An 18,683-nucleotide genomic window follows, 5' to 3' on the forward strand; every position below is an offset into this window, starting at 1 on the left:
GAGATAGAATACATCTGGGTACAGTTCCCATTCTGAATGATCTATTTGTTCCCAACTAAGCCAGTCAGCTCTAACATTCATTTTTCCCTTGTATGTGAAGGGAGCAGAGAAGAATCTGCCAAAGTCATTAGCAAGTAACCTTCTCTTTATAAGAGCGTGGACCTTGCTCCCCCTCACCTACTAATGTAGGACGTTACCAAGGTATTTGTCTGTCATGACCAGTGTCCAAATATGGGAGCACTAAGCAGTTTGTATTGTTTGTTCGTTCCCTTATTTAGAGCAGATCCCAAGGAAGTCCTTGACCTGGTGTGAGCACCCCATCCTTCCAGACTGGCATCTGTGGCAATAACTTCCTGAGTGGTTTGCCTATCAGGAAGCCTGACTCAAATTGCTTGAAACCCACTATCTGATGGACCTGAGTATCCTCTTGGGTATATACCTTCACTGAAGGGTGGAAAAGAGATTGGTGAGGGAGGACAAGAGGACGCTCTGTAGCATCCTCACATAAGCATGGGTCCACTAGAGATTATCCACACAAGAGACTACTGATCTCAGAATAGACAGTGTGTGAGTGGATACTACCCAAGAGGGGCTGACCAGTTTTGATAAGATTCCTCAGTTTCTCCTGTTTTTCCTGTGATATGAAAACTTTCTGGAGAACGGCATCTATTCTCCTCTCTGAGGTGGGAAATCCACTGCAAAGGTGTTAAAAATGATTATTCTCCAAATGTAATCACAGAGCCATGGTACTGAAGCATCCTGACTGGTGCCGGCTATAGCTCTGACTCTGGATAAGGCTAGAAAAAGGAGGTCATCCAGGAAATAGGCAAGAATCCCATTCCTAGTATTAACACTACTGGCATTTTCATAAATATTTGCATGGCTGTTGCTAAACCAAAAGATAAGAGACCTGTACTGGCGGTGCTGTTCTCTAAGAGCAAACCACAAGAAGCATCTGTTAGACAGCCAAATTGGGACATGGAAGTTGACATGACTAGATCTGAAGGATGCCCTGGCCTAGAGTATCCTCGTTGATGGCGGTTAGTGTGGATTTAAGGTTTCATCTTGACTTTTGTTTTTTTTCCCTGAACCTTTTGAGATACCTTCAGACTGAGAACTGCCTTGCAGCCTTTGACTGTTTTTTTTTTTTTTTGGGGGGGGGGGGGGAGGGAGAAGGGGAGGAAGAGTCTTGGAAATAAGAAAATGGAGTGAATGCACTGGTTCCTCTCTGGAGGATGAACAGATTCTATTCCTCCCATTCAGAGGAGATGAACGATGGCCATTTGTGTGTCTCATCTTTTCCCTTCCTTTAGCAAGGGAAATGGGATAAATTTGTCTCAATTTGAAAAAAATCCAAAAGACTATCCCCTTTGCACTGTTTCCAAAATCCATTTGTCAAGGGTCACCACTTGCCAGAACACTACAAACTGAAGCAGCCATCAACTACTAATCTGGGGCCCCTCTCTACACTGGGGTGTCTGCTAGAGATGCAGTTTGTTTTGAGGAATCTGAGGTTGAACCAAAGAACTCACCTCTGCCACCACATGCTCCGCTGGATCGGTTTCATTTTCCTCTTAAGTGTTTCCAGTGGGATTTTCTATATTGGCCAATGTAAAAGGACTACCTTGATATGGAGTAAGACCTGTAGTCGCTCCTATCCTGCTTGTTAGGAACTTGATCTTTCCAAGAAGTCCACTACCAGCTTACCCATAGGTTTGCCAAACAGCTTCCCATCATAGTATTTTGAAGTGGTTGAGAGCAGTAAATCTGTGGATCTCTCTTTCACTCCCAGGGCCACATGGATCAGCATACAACAGTAACTCCTCACTTAAAGTCGTCCCGATTAACGTTGTTTCGTTGCTGAACAATTCGGGAACATGCTCATTTAAAGTTGTGCAATGCTCCCTTATAACTTTGTTTGGCAGCCGCCTGCTTTGTCCATTGCTTGCAGGAAAAGCAGCCCACTGGAGCCAGCTGATGGGGGCTTGGAACCAGGGGGTACCGGCAGCCCCCATATCAGCTCCCCACTCCCCTAAGTTCCCTGTGCAGCAGCTGCCCAGCAGGCCATCAATTGCCGGCAGTTCAGCTGTCCCTCCCCACACTGTCATGTGCTGCTCCTGCCCTCTACCTTGGAGCTGATCCCCGAGCCTCCTGCTTGCTGTGCCGGCAGGAGGGGCAAAAAGAGGGGCTAATGTCAGGGTGTCATCCTCCCCTCTGCTCCTGCACCCCGCTTACCCCATCTTCCATAGAGCCGGAGGGACACAGGACAGGGCTCAGGAGGGAGGGAGCTTCCTGGCAGTAGCTGCAGTCTCAGCTTGCTGATCTATTTAACAAGGCAATGTACTTAAGAGTGGGGTCAGCGTATTTAAAGGGGAAATGCGCATCTCTTTCTCACACACACGGTGTGTGTCTGTCTGCCATGCTGTCTCCCCTCCCTCCATTCGTGCTGCCTTGTAGAGTGTGAGGCTACATTAACAACGAGTTAACCTTTGAGGGCTCAGCCCATTGCTAGTTCATCATTTAACAGTAAGGCATTCCCTGGGAAATATCCCACCCTCTGACTTCACCACCTCAACCAAGCTTCACAATCATCATCGCTGTGTACCAGTATTAAATTGTTTAAAACTTATACTGTGTGTGTGTGTGTGTCATATTAATATATATTAGTCTTTTGTCTGGTGAAAAAAATTTCCCTGGAACTTAACCTCTCTTATTTACATTAATTCTTATGGGGAAATTGGATTCACTTAACATTGTTTCGCTTAAAGTCACATTTTTCAGGAACATAACTACAACCTTAAGTGAGGAGTTACTGTATCACATCTTTGCTCTAGCTGAGTACCAGAGGGCAACAAAGGAGGTGTCAAATATGAAGTCTGCTTCTAAAGACATCTTTTTTCAGAGATGCAACTAGTTTAAAAGCCTTTCTATGCTTCAGAGGTATTTCAGATTGTCAATCCATGCCAGAATTCCTTTGCAAAACAAACTGAGGTAGCAGGCAAGGCCTCAAAATTTTTCTTGTCTGATTCTATTCTCCTAATCTGTGAGATCCTTTGGCAATAGATCCCCATCTGAAAGACTGGTTGTGTTGGACTAAAAGGAAAAGAGCATCAACATAAGGAAAGGAGACCATATTTGATTTTGGATTGGGGCACATTGTAGCACTATTTGGAAACGCCGCTCTGCATTTTGGTCTTGCATGTAATCTCCCTTTCCTCTTTGATAATTTTTTTCAACCAGGAGGATTTACATAGCTATATTGTTCTAGTCTGGAACCAGAAAGGTTATATTGCTTAGTGGTCTCACTTTCTCTATTAGACTGGCTTTCCTCTTCCTCTCTTATAGGGATTTCCTGTAGAAGCAAACCCAATATAGATACTGTCTTTTTAAGTATAGTGATAAAATAATCAGTGGGAAGAAGTTTGTCCTGAACCACCTCCTCTTTATGATCTATAGAACAGAATCTAAGAGGTGACCCTCTCCCAAGAAGAGTATGAAAATTAATCTTTGTGGGAAGCAGATTCCGCTTTGTGTCTCTTAGAGCACCTCCCTGAGGCATCCACAGATTCCTCAGAAGACAATGTGGATGAGGGGGGTCTTTTTTCTTCCCATGCTCTTTGTCAGCTGGTCTTACTCCTCCCTTTTCTATCCATCTCAGGCAGATCGGTCCAGAGCAGGTTTGTGCTTCTTGTTGGCGCGATTAGGAGTCTGAGCACTGAGACCTCCCACATCCCTCTTTTAAAAAAATGTTTCCTGTAACCATCCTCCTCAGGTGGAGATCAATTTACAAGCTCCCTGGAGAGTGGAAAACCTTTGTGACTGAATACACCCATGTATTCACATCTTACACACTACTTTGTACAATAATCTTTGTACAAAATATGGCTTGTGAGGGTATCACCTGAAAACTAATAACTCGCAGGTCAATAATATCATGGTGAAATGTATGCTGCAACATTATATGTAAAGTTACAAATTTCCCCTGCATGCTCAAACTCACATAGCCCTGATTAAGTAGGAATGGTTAAGCAAGTGTATCATAAACGAAGTAATGTGCGTTTCCTTCAATTTACATATAAGTAGTAAACAGGATCCTTGAGACAGCAAGAGGGAGACCAGGCAAATCTGCATTTCAGCATACAGAGGGGAGAAGAGCGAGCACGGGGTAAACCTTCTTTCTTGTTTGAATAATCTGCTTTGAGATGTAATCCTCAGAAAATCCACTTCAAGGGAGTCTGGACCATAAAAGTGAGGGGCAAAAACACACCAGACACTCCTCTCGCTATTTCACCTAAGATGACAAATGAACCAGCCCTTTGGAGGCAGATCCCAACTTGAAAATTCAGTCAGCTATGTTGCTGGGAACATGTAATAAGGATCTTATTTTGAAACAAGTCTAGTTTGCTAAGTTTTAGTTTCTAGTAAGTGTTTATTCTGTATCACTCTTGTAACCATTGCTGACTTTAATACATTATACATGTACTCACTTAAAATCTACTTCTTTGTAGTTCAATAACTTTGTTTCATTCTTTAATCAAAACTAACCCAGCGCTGCAGTTAAACTGAGCTGTTTGGTTAGCTCCAGTTAAAATAGCATATTCCTGTTGCATATTTGATCCCTTACAGGGCCAATGGACCTCTAATATTTGAACTGCCCAGGAAAGGGCTGGACAGTGAAGAACATACATTGTTTCATGTTCTCTGTGTATATAAAATCATCCTACTGTATTTTCCTCTACATGCATCAAATGAAGTGGGCTGTAGCCCACGAAAGCTTATGCTCAAATAAATTTGTTAGTCTCTAAGGTGCCACAAGTACTCCTGGTCTTTTTGCGGATACAGACTAACACGACTGCTACTCTGAAACCTACCACTTAAACAAAGTAGCTCTGAGTCACTGGGTGGTGGAAAGGCTACAGAATGGGAGAAGGGATTAGGCCTGAGGGACCATTTAGCAGGCTCTCCTTGTTCTCTCTTCTGGGTCTCTATCAGTGTCATCCCACCATTGCAGCAGCAGAAGTGGGGAGATGGACAGTTGCTCCATCAGAACTGCAAGAGAAGAGTCTGATGGCTATGTGGGAAACTTTTTGCACTTTAACCTACACAGAGTGTAGGGAAAAGAGGCCTACTACCCACACCCAGCCCAGAAGATTTTCTTCATGGGACTCTCCCATTGCTTCTTGTGAGCACCACTGCTCAAGGAAGGGGATACAGCAGGAACCTCTGCTCTAGCCTGAGTCTGCACAGAAACAAGTGCAGGTCTCCATCCAGGTACTCAATCAGCAGTATCTTGCGTTTCCTTTCTTAGTAGTCTGACATGCTGCACTCTGCATGAATAAGCAGTGGAGTACATGGAGAATCCCAGTAACTATGTGGAGCAGCAGTGGAGTACATGGAGAGTCCCAATAAACAGATTCTGAGAGCCAGGAGATTTAAAGCCAACTAAAGGGCGAGGGGGGGGTTAAAATTTTTTGCGTTTTTTTTTTTTTTCAATGTGCTCTGAAGCAATGAGCTGATGTCATGACTTCCTCAAGCTGCAGAGGCAAACACAAAACTGGTAGACTTCTCAGATGTGGAATCAGACCTCTTATACCACTGACTGACAAAGTCCTGTCTGCCTCCAAGGCTGCATATTACAGAGATCCCAGTATCAAGGATCTGTGTACCTTATTACAAGAAGTGGAATGAGGCATAGGAACAAAACTTTTGCCGCCTCAAAGACAAATAAAGCCAGCTTAACACTTCACATGAAAATTATTGTAAACACGGACAAAAAAATATTGGAAACCAAATCATTTAGGTGGCAGATGCAGACTGTGAGGGTCAATTAGAGCACAGTCTGTACTAGTGGATTAGAAGCAGCTACAGCCTTCAAGATGACCTATGACTTCCTCAAGTACCAAGCCTTTCCACTGAATGTAATGGAAGCAAGAAAGGGGCCCAAGGAATCTGCTTTATTGTCAGCTTAGTGGAGTGCAGAGGTCTGAGATTCATCCTCCTGTTTGACAGTGACCTCGCTGAACCACCATCAAGGGAATAAAAGGCTGCCTTGGTCTGTTGCTGGAAGTAAGGTACAGAGCTGAAGAGATGTCCTACTTAAAGAAAGCACAAACTGCTCTTGAGAGATTGAGAAATGTTCACAGACCAAATACATCCTGTAGTGCTACTTAGACTTCTTAGTTTTGTCTTTTATCTTGGAAGCCAATCTGATAATGGAGGAGCTCTCCTAAGGTAACTGAAAGAAGGCAAAAGCTACTCTCTAATTACCAAACAACTGAAAATAGTTTAGAAATTAACTAAGTTTATATGAGTAAACTAACTATTTGCTGGAGGAAACAGTCCTGAAGATTAGCCCCAGGCTGAGTTAAGCATAATAGTATGGTAAGTATCCAAGGAGACAAGACTGAGCTCTGAGCTAGAGAAACTGTTCTGGTTTTGTCCTTCCAAACCCATCTTTCTGGAGTCTGAGTACCCACAGTAGGCTTGGTAGACATGGACAAGGTAGAGAATTGACGTGTAGTAAACTGTTCATTACAGGGGTATTCTGTTGCCTTTCAGAGTAGAAAATACAGTAGTTCTAACTGCTGTTTTTTTGCTGTGCTATCTGCATTACCTGATTTGAGCCATTTTTTGTTAATCAAAGGGATCCAGTTCCATGTCCACAGGAATACAGAACAGTTTAAAACTTCTTTAGAAAGAGCAAATTTCAGCAAAAACAATGTTCAATTAATCATATTAATTTAAATACTAAATGTTTTGGTATAAGTAAAGATAAAAACAAATCCTTTTGTTTTTGAATTTTTTAAAAGTTTGATTAATATTTTGTAATATATAACTATTGTTGTTTGCACTGTTGTTGTAGCCATGTTGGTCCCCAAATATGAGAGTGACCAGGTGGGAGAGGTAATATTTTTTATTGGACCAATTTGGTTGGTGAAAAGACAAGGTTTCAAACTCCACAGAGCTTCAAGTCTGAAGAGCTCAAAAGCTTGTCTCTTTCACCAACGGAAGGTGGTCCAATAAAGATATAACCTCACCCACCTTGTCTCTTTACTATATAACTAGACAATCCTCTGCTTTACCCTATCCTCAGTCTCTAATGGTCAAACAGTAGCTTTCCAATGCAGCAGAGTAAAATTTACAGATATCTTCTCATATTTAGTGCTGCTTAGAGCTAAATGGAGATAACGGCATAAAACGGTGTTATAAAGCTTAATGTGCTGTTCAAGATAGCATGAGGCAATCACTGGTGAACAACGGGGGAGAGAAAGCGGTAAGAGTCTATACCAAACTCCAATTCCCACAGATGGAGATAGGGCAAAGTGTTGAAATTCTGCCTCTCCTAACAGCTGAGGCGTAGATTTCAAATTGATTAGACGCTTGGGGGCCTTGTCTTCCCAGCAGCAAATGTGGGGAAAGCTCTCCTCACACAATAATGTTGTCCTGTTATGTATACAGTAAAATTTTCAAGCTTTATGACTTAACAGATTATTTAACTAAGTATGAAAGAAATCGAATTTATAAACTATTTCTCCAAAAATATTTACTGTTATTTCACACTGAAACTATAACTACTAAATAAATTTTGATAAAATTATGCACTGAACCAAACAATTGCAGAACTCTAAGCTTGCAGCCAAAGTCATATTGTACACTCTGGATACAAACACTATTGTTTTTATTTCTTCAAAAAGACGACAGAAATAACTGTGTTGGTTAACATTCTTTTCTTTATCTGTCCCTCATCTGAAATTATTTTGGTTAATGCAAAGATATTTGGTCTATTTGAAATTGAACATATGGATCCACATCATTTACCTTGTTGCGTGTTTTCACTTTCAATTTAGTCTTCTGTTTCCTTTTCAGTTTTTTCTTGCTTAAGATTTTCTTACTCCTGAAAAAGTGAAACATTCATGAGACTAAAAATTAAATTTTAACTGGAAAAATGTTTTAGTAGATACTTGGCCCTGTTGCCTCTATCACCACACCCCCACAGGAAACAGCAGCAGCACCTGGAAGGAGTTTGCTGGGGTCAAACTATGAATGTTCCAAGAGCCTTATGGGTAAAGCTGAGAGTTTGTCAAGTTTCCATGACTTTCCAGGATCTCCGTGACTTGTGCAGCTGGTTCCGGCGCTGCCCCAGCAGTTCAGGCAGCCCTTGGTCCAGACACACCGGCCGCGGCTGGGACAGTCATGGGCCACTGCCTGCCCTCCCAAGAGCAGCAGGAGGAGTTTGGGTGTGGGAGGGGACTCAGGGCTGGAAGTTGGGGCGCGGGAGGGGATGAGGGGTTTGGGCAGCTTTTACCTTGGGAGGGCTCCCTGGAAGCAGCAAAATGTCCTTCCCTCAGCTCTTAGCTCCATTCGCTGCCTCTGCCCACAAGTACTGCCTGCGCAGCTCCCATTGGCCACAGTTCCCGGCCAACAGGAGCTGCGGAGCTGGCAGCACGCGGAGCTAGGAACTTAGGGAGGGACAGGTCATGACTTCCTAGAAGCCAGCTAGGTCGCCTACCAGTCCTGCCAACTCCCCCCAGCACCAGTGGGGGTCCCAGGCTGCTCGCACCCGCAATGCCCCTCCTCCCCCTGACTGCTCCTCCAGCACTCTTGGCACCCTCCAGACCACCCCTCCCAGTACCTGCCCCCCCTCCCCCGGCACTCCCCCAGCATCCGTGGCGCCTCCCAGCACCCACGGCGCCCCCCAAGCACCTGCCCCCTCAGGCCATCCTCCCACCACCACCTGTGTGCCCCCTCCCCTCCGCCCCAAACGAGCACTCGCAAGATTTAGTCAGGGGTATAGTACAAGTCGCAGTCAGGTCACGGACTGTGACTTTTTGTATATTGCCCGTGACCTGCCCATGACTTGTAGTAAAAATACCCATGACTAAAACGTAGCCTTACTTATGGATACCTTCCCAAAGCAATCAGCACCTGCTATAGCTAAAGGTGCAAAGAATGCATCAATGATATTTAAGTTATACTTCACTATTCCACTGAATCTAGTGAGACTCTCAGAGCTCCCGGACCAATGGCCTCTTCTCTCCCCTTTCTAAGTAGGTTTAGATGTCACCTCAAGAAAAATATCTGTTCACTCTCTATACTAGCATTTTCATCATTGTTAGCCCTGATGGTGATGCACTGTGCAGGACAAATGGCAGAAAGAATTGCAAAAAATTCTCAGTACAGACACAGCCATTCTGTACTTCTGTCATGATAAAACGTGTACATTTTTAGCAAAATATTTACCTAAAGTCAGATCCAAATCGTCCATACAGGAAAGATGGCTCTGAAAATACATGACCAGCACTAGACTCCAGCTGGTAGGAGAAACTACAGAAGTAGCTAAAGCAGAGACTGCTGCACTGAGGAAAGAGAATAAAATGGGGCCCAGGCAGAGCCAAACCTCCCCCCACCATATCTTGGTCCCAGAACCCTGTAGGGTAGACATCATTACTCTGGGGATACTAGAGCTAAAATATTGGGCTGGTGCCACACACACTCCATGTGGCCTTGGGGGAAAAACTGCTGGGAGAAACCATCCAGAGACGCCAACTGGTAGGAAGAGCTACAGAAACTGTGAAAACAAGGACTTTAGGACATGCAGAGCATTTTCTACAGTTTTGACTGCACTTTTTCAGGCCTGCGCTGACTCTCAGTTTGTTCCAACCCTCTCCATCCCTCAGTCTGTTTTACACATCCCCCTCTGCCATGTCTCATTCACCATTCATTTTCAACATCCCCACTCCCTACCAGAAAATAAGTTATGAAACTAACATGAAATTTACTGCCATCACACAGTTCACTGTGTGTGTGTCTGGTCTATTAAGACTGTAAGCTCCTTAGGGCAGGTGCCATCTATTTCTGTGTCTGTACATTGCCTAACGCAATAGGTCCTTAGGCGCTTACAATACTCAATGTAACATTCTTTCATGCTGCTCTTTGTTAACAAAAAGCCCCCCAATTTAGAGCACAGGATTGTTGAATAATTAAGCTAAAGGATCCTGAACTCATATATAATTAAAAGATTCCCCTATGGGCAACAAAACAAAGATGAGATCATTTATCAGGATGCACTAAATACCTTATTAAGAATGAGGCTGTGAAGCACACTTTCTTGGAAACTACCCTTTGCGTGCTACACTCTCCGCTCACAACGGCCAAACTCTAGAAAGAGAGAGGAGAATATTCTCTCTTCCAGCAATTAGAAGTTGTTGCCATCTAAAATTTGTAGCACACCCTCTAGCCAGAACAAATACCAAATATGCAGCCCCAAGGAGGGTCCAGTGAAACCACTAAAAATTCCACCACCTTCACGTTCCCAGCTGTTGGCTCGATGCTAGGATGAGAAGAAACTCCTTATCAAGGTACTTCAATGGATCTTGCTGGCAGTGACCCCAGGTATGCTCAGGCTAGTAAAGTGATGAATTTGTTTAAGCGTTGATTACAATGATAGTTACTGCTAGTGAATCTATTTCCTAATTCCATATACAATCATAACTGGCTATTCCATCAGCTTCTCTTCCAAACTCAATATACAAATTCAATTCTCATTAAAACTGGCTCAATTGTTGCATCCAGCTCTTTAGGTAATAAGGACACACGCCTGCTCACATTGATGCTTACAGTAGTTTTCTCATTTGTTTTGATAGCAACAATATTGCACCATAAATGTGCAAAGCTAGTCAAATAAACTATTGTCTCTTTAAAATGGGCACGTAGGGCTTAGAAACACTGTTCACACAAGTAAAGAAAGAAAATTAGAATGTCATCTAAAATGGCTGCAATTAAAGAAAAACAAAGCCTGCTGAACATCCCTATTCCATCTTATTTTAGTTCATGGCACAATTATTATTAAAATTAGATGAGGCTCACCTCATTCAAATGAATATTTAAATCATGCAAGTAATGCTATTTTAAATGGTTATCGAATCAACCAACAATGGTCCCAATCATCTCCCTCCTGATTTGTGCATGGAAGAATCCTGCACATATGGAACTCCTATTGTCAAACAGAAAGGGAACTTCAGAGTCTTCAAAAGGACCATCCATCTCCAGACCCTGCAGAGTCCTCTCCATGAGGAATGAGGGGTGGAGTTAGGACAAGCTGGAGAAAATTCACATTATGGAAAAGTTACAGTTCCAGGCTACATCTCTCACCCTATTCTGAGTGGATCAAGTGCTAAAACGCCTATCCTTGCGCCCCATACTAGGGGTACATAGGGTTGTAATGGACAAACAGTTCTCAGTTACTTCTCTACTGTAGAAGTTCCATGGAAACCCAACTCCAAAGCAGAAGGGATGGAGGACAGGGAGTAGAGCACTCATATGGACAAACAACTCCAGTCACTGTATAAGTTAAATAAACTTTCCTTCTTCACTTAATGTCCCTGTGGATGCTCCACTTCAGGTGATTCTCAAGTAGTACTCAGAGGTGGTGGGTGCTTTGGAGAAGGATCTAAAACTGATTGGAAGATGGCAGTCCCAAACACAGCATCTATGCAAGATGCATGCACTAGAGCAGAGTGCTTTGAGAAATGTATGGATGGAGACCCATGTGGAAGCTTTGCAGATTTCTGAAAATAGGAATGTTCTTTAGTAGGGTAACAGAAGTGGCCTGCAATCTGATGGAATGAACTTAGAAGGGAATGGAATACTAGCAGCTTTGTATCAGAGGAGAAAGTCTCTGGGGGCACCAGTGCTCCTGTAACTCTATCTGTGACAGAAACAAAAATGAAAGAGGGGCCTGAAAGGGTTTAGTCCTGTCTAAACAGAAGGACAACAGCCTTCTAACATCCAAGGTGAGAAGGATGTCATCATCCCTAGTCTAATGATGTTTATGGTGAAAAACTGGGAGATGACTAGCCTGATTGATACAAAAATCCAAGATGACCTCAGGTCAGAACCATTGATATGGCCAGAGGAGTACATTGTCTTTAAAGAAAAGAGTGTAGCCATCAAAGCCCCTAACTCATCAACTTTCCAAGCAGAGGTGACTGTCAACAAGAAAGCGGTCTTCCTGACTAGGGCATAAGAGCGAATACATGGCCAGCAGTTCAAAGGGAAGTTGCATCAGAGTTAATGACGAAGTCCAAATCCCAGGATGGGGGCTCCCTGACATGTGGAAACAGGTTAATAGCCCTTTGATGAACCCAGAAGTTGCAGGATGATCACACCAAAACCCCTCCACTGGAGCACTGAACATCATGACGGCCACTAGATGAACTTTAACAGAGCTCAGAGAAAGGCCTGTATTCTTCAAATCAACAAGGTACTCTAGGATTGAGAGGTGAGAGTCAGTAGGAGACAAGTATTGTAGGGTACACTAAAGGTAAAATCTCTTCCATTTCTGCCGTAAGTTTTCTCTAGCGGATTCTTTTCTACTATTCAACAGAACCTCTTGAATCTCTGTAAAACAGGAGAGTTCTATCCCCAACAGGCAATCAGGCACCAAGCCTTGAGTCACAGAGCATTCGGGTTGGGGTAAAGAATATTTTCTGAGTCCTCTGTGAGTAGGCTGGGTGTTAATGGAAGGTTGACAGCAGAAATACAGAAAAGCCTTCGTTCCGAAGTTAAAGAACAAGTTTCAAGCACTTGCAGACCTTGATGAAGGGGAGGGTAATGCAGATGAGGAGATCAACAAGAAGTGGGACAAAGTAACATCAATTTATAAACAGAGCAGTGAAGCCTGTCTAGGCTACAGGAAGAAGAGGATTACACCCAACATATGGAACACCACAGAAACCAAACGAGCCCTGAAGAAAAAAAGTTTTAGACAAAATCCCAGAAGCTAAAGGACAAATATCACGAGGAGTATAGCAAGGCACACCGGGAGTCAAATGTCTTGTAGGAGCGGACAAACAGCATTATATTGATAATCTGGCAACACAAGCAGAGAATGCAGCTGCTTGTGGTGAACAAGGAACCATATACAAAATGATGCGGCTTATCAGTGGTAAAAGCAGACACCAACAAACACTCATCACGAACAAACAAGGACACCTACTAACAACTGAAAAAGAACAAGAAATACACTGGAAAGAGCATTTCAAAGAATTGCTGAACAGGGAGCCACCTAAAGGAAGCAAACATCCAGGAGGCAGAAGATGATCTTGATATCAGCACAGACACCGCAACTAAGGAAGAGATCATTCAACCTATCAAATCCTTAAAAAATGGGAAAGCTCCTAGCAAGGATAACTTGAATGCAGAATTGTTCAAGGTAAATCCTAAATTAGCAGCATCTATCCTGGCCCCTCTATTTATATCAGTCTGGGAAAGGGAAAAAGTGCCAAATGAGTGGACCAATGAGGTTATAGCAAAGATACCAAAGAAAGGAACTCTCGGTGATTGTAATAACTGGCATAGTATCACACTTTTATCTGTGCCACACAAAGTGTTGTGTAAGATCATAGTCCAGCATATATCAGAGGCAGTTGATTGTGTTCTCAGAAAAGAGCAAGCCGGTTTTCAGGAAGGTGATATACACAGACCAGATCTTCACTCTACGAAACATAATAGAAAACAGCGCTTAGAATGGCAACGGCAACTCTACATAAATTTCATAGACTTTGAGAAGGCTTTTGATAGCATTCACAAGACCAGCCTATAGCGCATTCTGCAGGCATATGGAATTCCTTTCCGTATAATCAACGTCATCAAAAGCTTCTATTTCAACTTTACATACAGTGTTTACATACATCACGAGCTCAGTTTTGAAGTCAAAACAGGAGTACGTCGGGGTGTCTCATGTCTGCAATCCTCCAACGTTGTCATCGAATGGGTAATGCAGTGTACAACAGAAGACACGCCAAGAGGCAGTAAATGGACACCTCTCATGCCCTGAAGACCTGGACTTTGCAGATGATGTTGCTCTCCTATCACATATCCAACACCATATACAAGAAAAAACACTTCTGATGTACATATTTTGACGGAACAATGGGTTTCAGCAGATCAGGGCCTTTCATAGGATATCTTACATGACATGCTTTGTATAAAATATATCATAATTATATGATAGGAGTGCATATGTGGTTCCAGGGTGGTGCTTTGAGGTACAGAGTGCAACAGGAGACAATAGTTCTTCTCACTCCCTAATTTCTGTCCAAAATTACTTTAATTATAAACCCAAGTCTGATTTGCCTGCACCCAGACTGCGCCACACAGAACCCTAGTACTGTTGATGGAATTCTGCTCCAGAAAGTTTAAAATGTTAAAATTCTGCATGTGTTATTTTGACAAAATAACACATTTTCCATTATTTTGGTAATTTACTTCAAAGTACCTTTCAGCAAATAATTGAAAATGGTGTGATTATATTGTGTTATTTTGACAAATAAAACATGCAGAATTTTAAAATAGTGTGCAGAATTTAATATTTTGGTGCCAAATTTTTAATTGTTTGATGCAGAATTCCCTCAGGAATAAATCTAGCCAGGTGTGGGGCGCCACATGCTGCTATGCTGAGTGATAACAGTGCCTGGAGGGGTTTGCTGGTTGTCACTAGCAAAGCATTGAGAGAGGCAGCCAGGCTGGCGAGTTAAGAGGGCACAACGGTTCCCCAGTTCCAGGTTGCATTCTGGGGAGTCTGTCACATCTCCAAAGTCCAAAAGGGGGACAGACAATGATGGAGTAGCAAGTTGTCCATTTGCAAGGAACCAGTCAATACCTGTGAGTGATGTGGCACAAGGGATAAAGCAGGTCATGGGATTGGCAGTGTTCCATCACTGAATGAAAACTCAGATTTGTCAGAGATTAATAGGTCTCTGGAGAATTTGAATTCCAGCAGTACTGGGTGGCTCTATGAAGAACTCTGACAAGCCTCAGCAGCAGCAACCTGTGATACTGAAAGTGATGCAGAATGCGCCAGAATCAATTGACTGATGGATCTGGGTACCATATGCAGCGATGAGGAAGTGTAGGTCACAGTTGGTACCATCTTCCTCAGCACAGAGCCTCTGGAGTCTCCTAGCACCTTGATCCTGCTTACATGGTACCTAATGCTAAATTTAGATATAGAGGGACCCTCAGTACAGAGAATCCTTGAAACCTCAGCAATGCCTTTTGTGGCACTTCCAGTATGGCAGGTCTCTTAGGGCCCAACTTCCTTCTGAGGAGATTTAGGGCTTCTCTTGACAGATGACTTCATGCTATCACTTGCAGATCTCTTTTTTTTAAGAGGACAATCAAGCTTCAGAGGTAATGGGACACTGTGGTCACTTGATGACCACTGAATGGGGGAAGGGGGGAAGAAGGGGCACAGGTCTGGGTCTGATGCCTGTCAGAGGGAGCATTCCATCATGAGAGTCTAACCTTATCTCCCTCTCTTTCCTGAAATGACTCTTGAATCGTAAACAGATCATGCCCTTGGACAGCACTTGAGTATCCCTTAAGCAGCAGATAAAGTGCAAATGGCCATCTCTAACTGGTGAGGACTCCCAACAAGTAAGGCAATGCTTGAATCCTGTGGATTTAGTTATGACCCAAGAAAAAAGGCTCCTTCAAGAAAGGAAAATTCCCACAAGGAAGGAAGGAAGGAAAGGTGTTGGGAGCGTAGGAGGGAAAGGTTTGTTAAAAGCCTCCTGGGAAAAAAATAATAAAACTATTGAAACTAGTTTATTAGTACAAATTAAACTAACGGTTAAGTACACTATCAAGTACAAATGGCATAGTTAGCAAAATAAGGCAGCATAATTAGACAGTTTGTCTCAGGCCAAGGCAGTTAAGAAGGAACTGAAGGTAGCTCATCCGCCATAGCCCTATATAGTCTTGTTGGGGTCCCAGGGTAAGTCGAGGGGATGGAAGGCCATGAGTGTCGAGGAAGTCTCTTTGCTCAACCCCCCTTCACAGAATTCAGTCCTAGCTGGCCTGAGAAAGCCCTTGTACTCCCAAAATCATGCTGCAGATAGAGCTGTTTTGTGTAGGTTTTGCTGGTGCCAAGTTAGGATAACTGCAGGAATCAGCTACAAGGACATAACTGCTTACTTGTCTCATTAATCGCAAGGCTAAGCAGGCTGTGCTGTTGTTTTGAATTGCTAAAATGCTCATTAAAGGTTGCCGGAAAGAGTATGGTTGTAACCCATATAAGGCAAAGCAGTTTTACTTGGCTGATGTGTAATGCAATAGAGATAAGAAATATAAAGGTATGTGACTCTGCCTGCTCAGTGTGCAGGATTTGAGATTCTTTTCTCCCTGTACCTTCTTTGGAGCTCCAAATAAACTTTTCTGCTTCTCCACCCTGTTGTGTTTATTGGGTGATGCACACCGGGCAACGAACTGCTGCTGTTGCTTGCCTCTGGCACTGGGTGCCGGCAACAGTCTCAGTACAGGACACGAGGATAGATGGGGGCGTGTGTGGATCAAGCAGGCGTTGCTGCTGAAAATCTCCCATCAAAAGCAAAAGGAGGTGCATGCACACCTGACCTGGAGCACCTACAGGGCACTAATCAAAGAAAAGTTAGGCTCAGTTCTAAAGTGATTAAAAATGGCTCGGGAGGGGGGGTATCCATTTTTATTGGTCAGTCATTTCCAGGTCAAATTTGTTCAGTAAGCAAGTAAAAACACACCTGTCAGCTCGGCAAACACAACCTGGCCTCTGAAAAATGAGCTGTTTTCTTTCTTGTTCACATACCGCTCCACTAAAGATTCTGCAGATACAGTGCTGTTTTCAATCACACCTGTGCTACTCCTATTGTCAACATATTAGATGAAGGTAGAATTTGGTACTGCAATTAGAACTTAGCTGTAAAAGTACACTGTTAAGAATCCAAATTTAGCATGAAAACTTTTTTCTGAAACTGAATTACCAAGCACCATGCACATCTATGGTCTATCTTAGGTATTTATATCTCCATCATTAACATAGAATCAGAGCACCTTTAGTGGATTTATCCTCACAATAACCCTGAGGTAGGGAAGCACTATGATCCCCATTTAATCCACACAAATTGGATGTACAAGTAGACTAAGCAACCTGCCGAAAATCACACGAAAAATCCACGGCAAAGTAACTGAACCCAGACCAATTACCATATTATTGTACCATTCTTCGTTCTTTATGTTGCTATAAAAAAAAAAGTAGAAAAAACAAAATATTTTATCAATAACGTGCTGTTCAGTTCCTTCCCAAAAGTTTTCTTAAGTAAAACCAATGGATGTAAGGCAGGAACAAAGCACTGTGGAACTTCACAGACACAAAGATTGGCACAGTGCTAAATAATGAGGACAGGGCAGTCATACAGAGCTATCTGGACTGCTTGATAAGCCAGGCCCATTAAAATAAAAAGCATTTAAATAAACCCAAATGCAAAGATATACATATAGGAAAAAGGAACGCAAACCACACTTACAGAATGGGGGACTTTATCCTGGAAAGCAGCGACTCTGAAAAGGATTCAGAGCTCATAGCAGGCAAGCAACAGAATACCCACCCCATAACAAGGCTGCAACAAATGAGCTAATATGATCCTCAGTGGTGTAAACAGGGGAGTAGCAATGAGGAGTAAAGGTCTGTACATGTCATCAGTGAAAATAACAAAGGAACACTGCATCCAGTTCTGGTGTCCATATGGAGAAGGAGCAGGAGCAGAACGCAGCCACAAATATGATTCAAGGACTCAAGAAAATGCCCTACAGTGAATGATTTAAAGAGCCTAATCTGTTTATTGAAAAGAAAATCAAGAGGTGAATTCACTAGTGTGTAACCTTGGTGGGAGAAAATACTAGGTACTAAAAGGTTGTTTAATCTAGGAAAGAAAGGCATAACAAGAACCAACCACAGGAAGCTGAAGCCAGACAACTTAACAACAGAAGTCAGGCACACACTTAACAGTGAGAGTGATTAACCACTGGAACAAAGGGAAATGGAGGCTTCTCCATCTCTGGATGTCTTCAAAATCAAGGCTGGATGCCTTCCCTGAAGATAGGTTTTAGCCAAACAAATTATGCTTCAGTCAAATATAAGTTAGTGGACTCAATACAGAGATAACTGGGTGAGATTTAATGGCCTGTGAGATACGGCAAGTAAGATTAGACCATCTAATGATCCCTTCCGGCCTTAAATTCTATCAATTGTGAAGACCTGAAAATTTGGTTCTAAGATATGATTGCTAAGTGTGTGGTTCTCATTTTCTGGTGCTCGTCCTAACACTCACAGGTGGCCTGACTCACAAGTGCTAAGCTCTCAACTTCAACAGAAGTCAATGAGATCAGCAGGTGCTCACTATACCTGATTTTTCAGAGGTAATGTCTCAAAATTAAGCACCCAATCACTAAGATAGAATCAGAGGATTCTTTTGCACATTTTGGACAATCTATAAATGGAAAACTACTACTTCCTTATTTCAAAGATGCTAGGATATAAATTCATTAATTACTCCAAGGTACTAATATAGTATGGTTAATAAGTGCACTGGAAAAGCCCCTAAGATAGTTAAAAAATATTTTATTCAGTGCATATTTGGATGGAGTGCAGTTAATAAACCATGGTCCTAAAAACTGAATGATGAAAATTAAGAGAAATATTGAATAGTTGTCTCATTCAATAAGCACTGAGCATCCAGTGTTACAAAGAAGGGAGGGTCCTATGGGAAAAAGAGTAAGCAATCATGTCACTAAAGATTGTATCATAACACCATATGTACACAAAGGCAGAACTGAAGTTCCATGGGCAAATTTAATTCTGGCATTTC

At 42.7% G+C, this 18,683-nt stretch overlaps 1 protein-coding gene across 1 annotated transcript in view; it reads right to left on the reverse strand.

Moving 5' to 3' along the window:
- MYCBP2 (MYC binding protein 2) overlaps positions 1-18,683 on the reverse strand; it is a 412,169-nt gene that overhangs the window by 382,884 nt on the left and 10,602 nt on the right. Inside the window, exon 2 of the mRNA XM_084646996.1 lies at positions 7,819-7,894. Coding sequence (XP_084503122.1) covers positions 7,819-7,894 — 76 coding nt within the window. The remainder of the gene's footprint in view (positions 1-7,818; positions 7,895-18,683) is intronic.

This window comes from Lepidochelys olivacea, assembly GCF_965140295.1.
Source record: "Lepidochelys olivacea isolate rLepOli2 genome assembly, chromosome: 1".
Taxonomy (NCBI): Eukaryota; Metazoa; Chordata; order Testudines; family Cheloniidae; genus Lepidochelys; species Lepidochelys olivacea.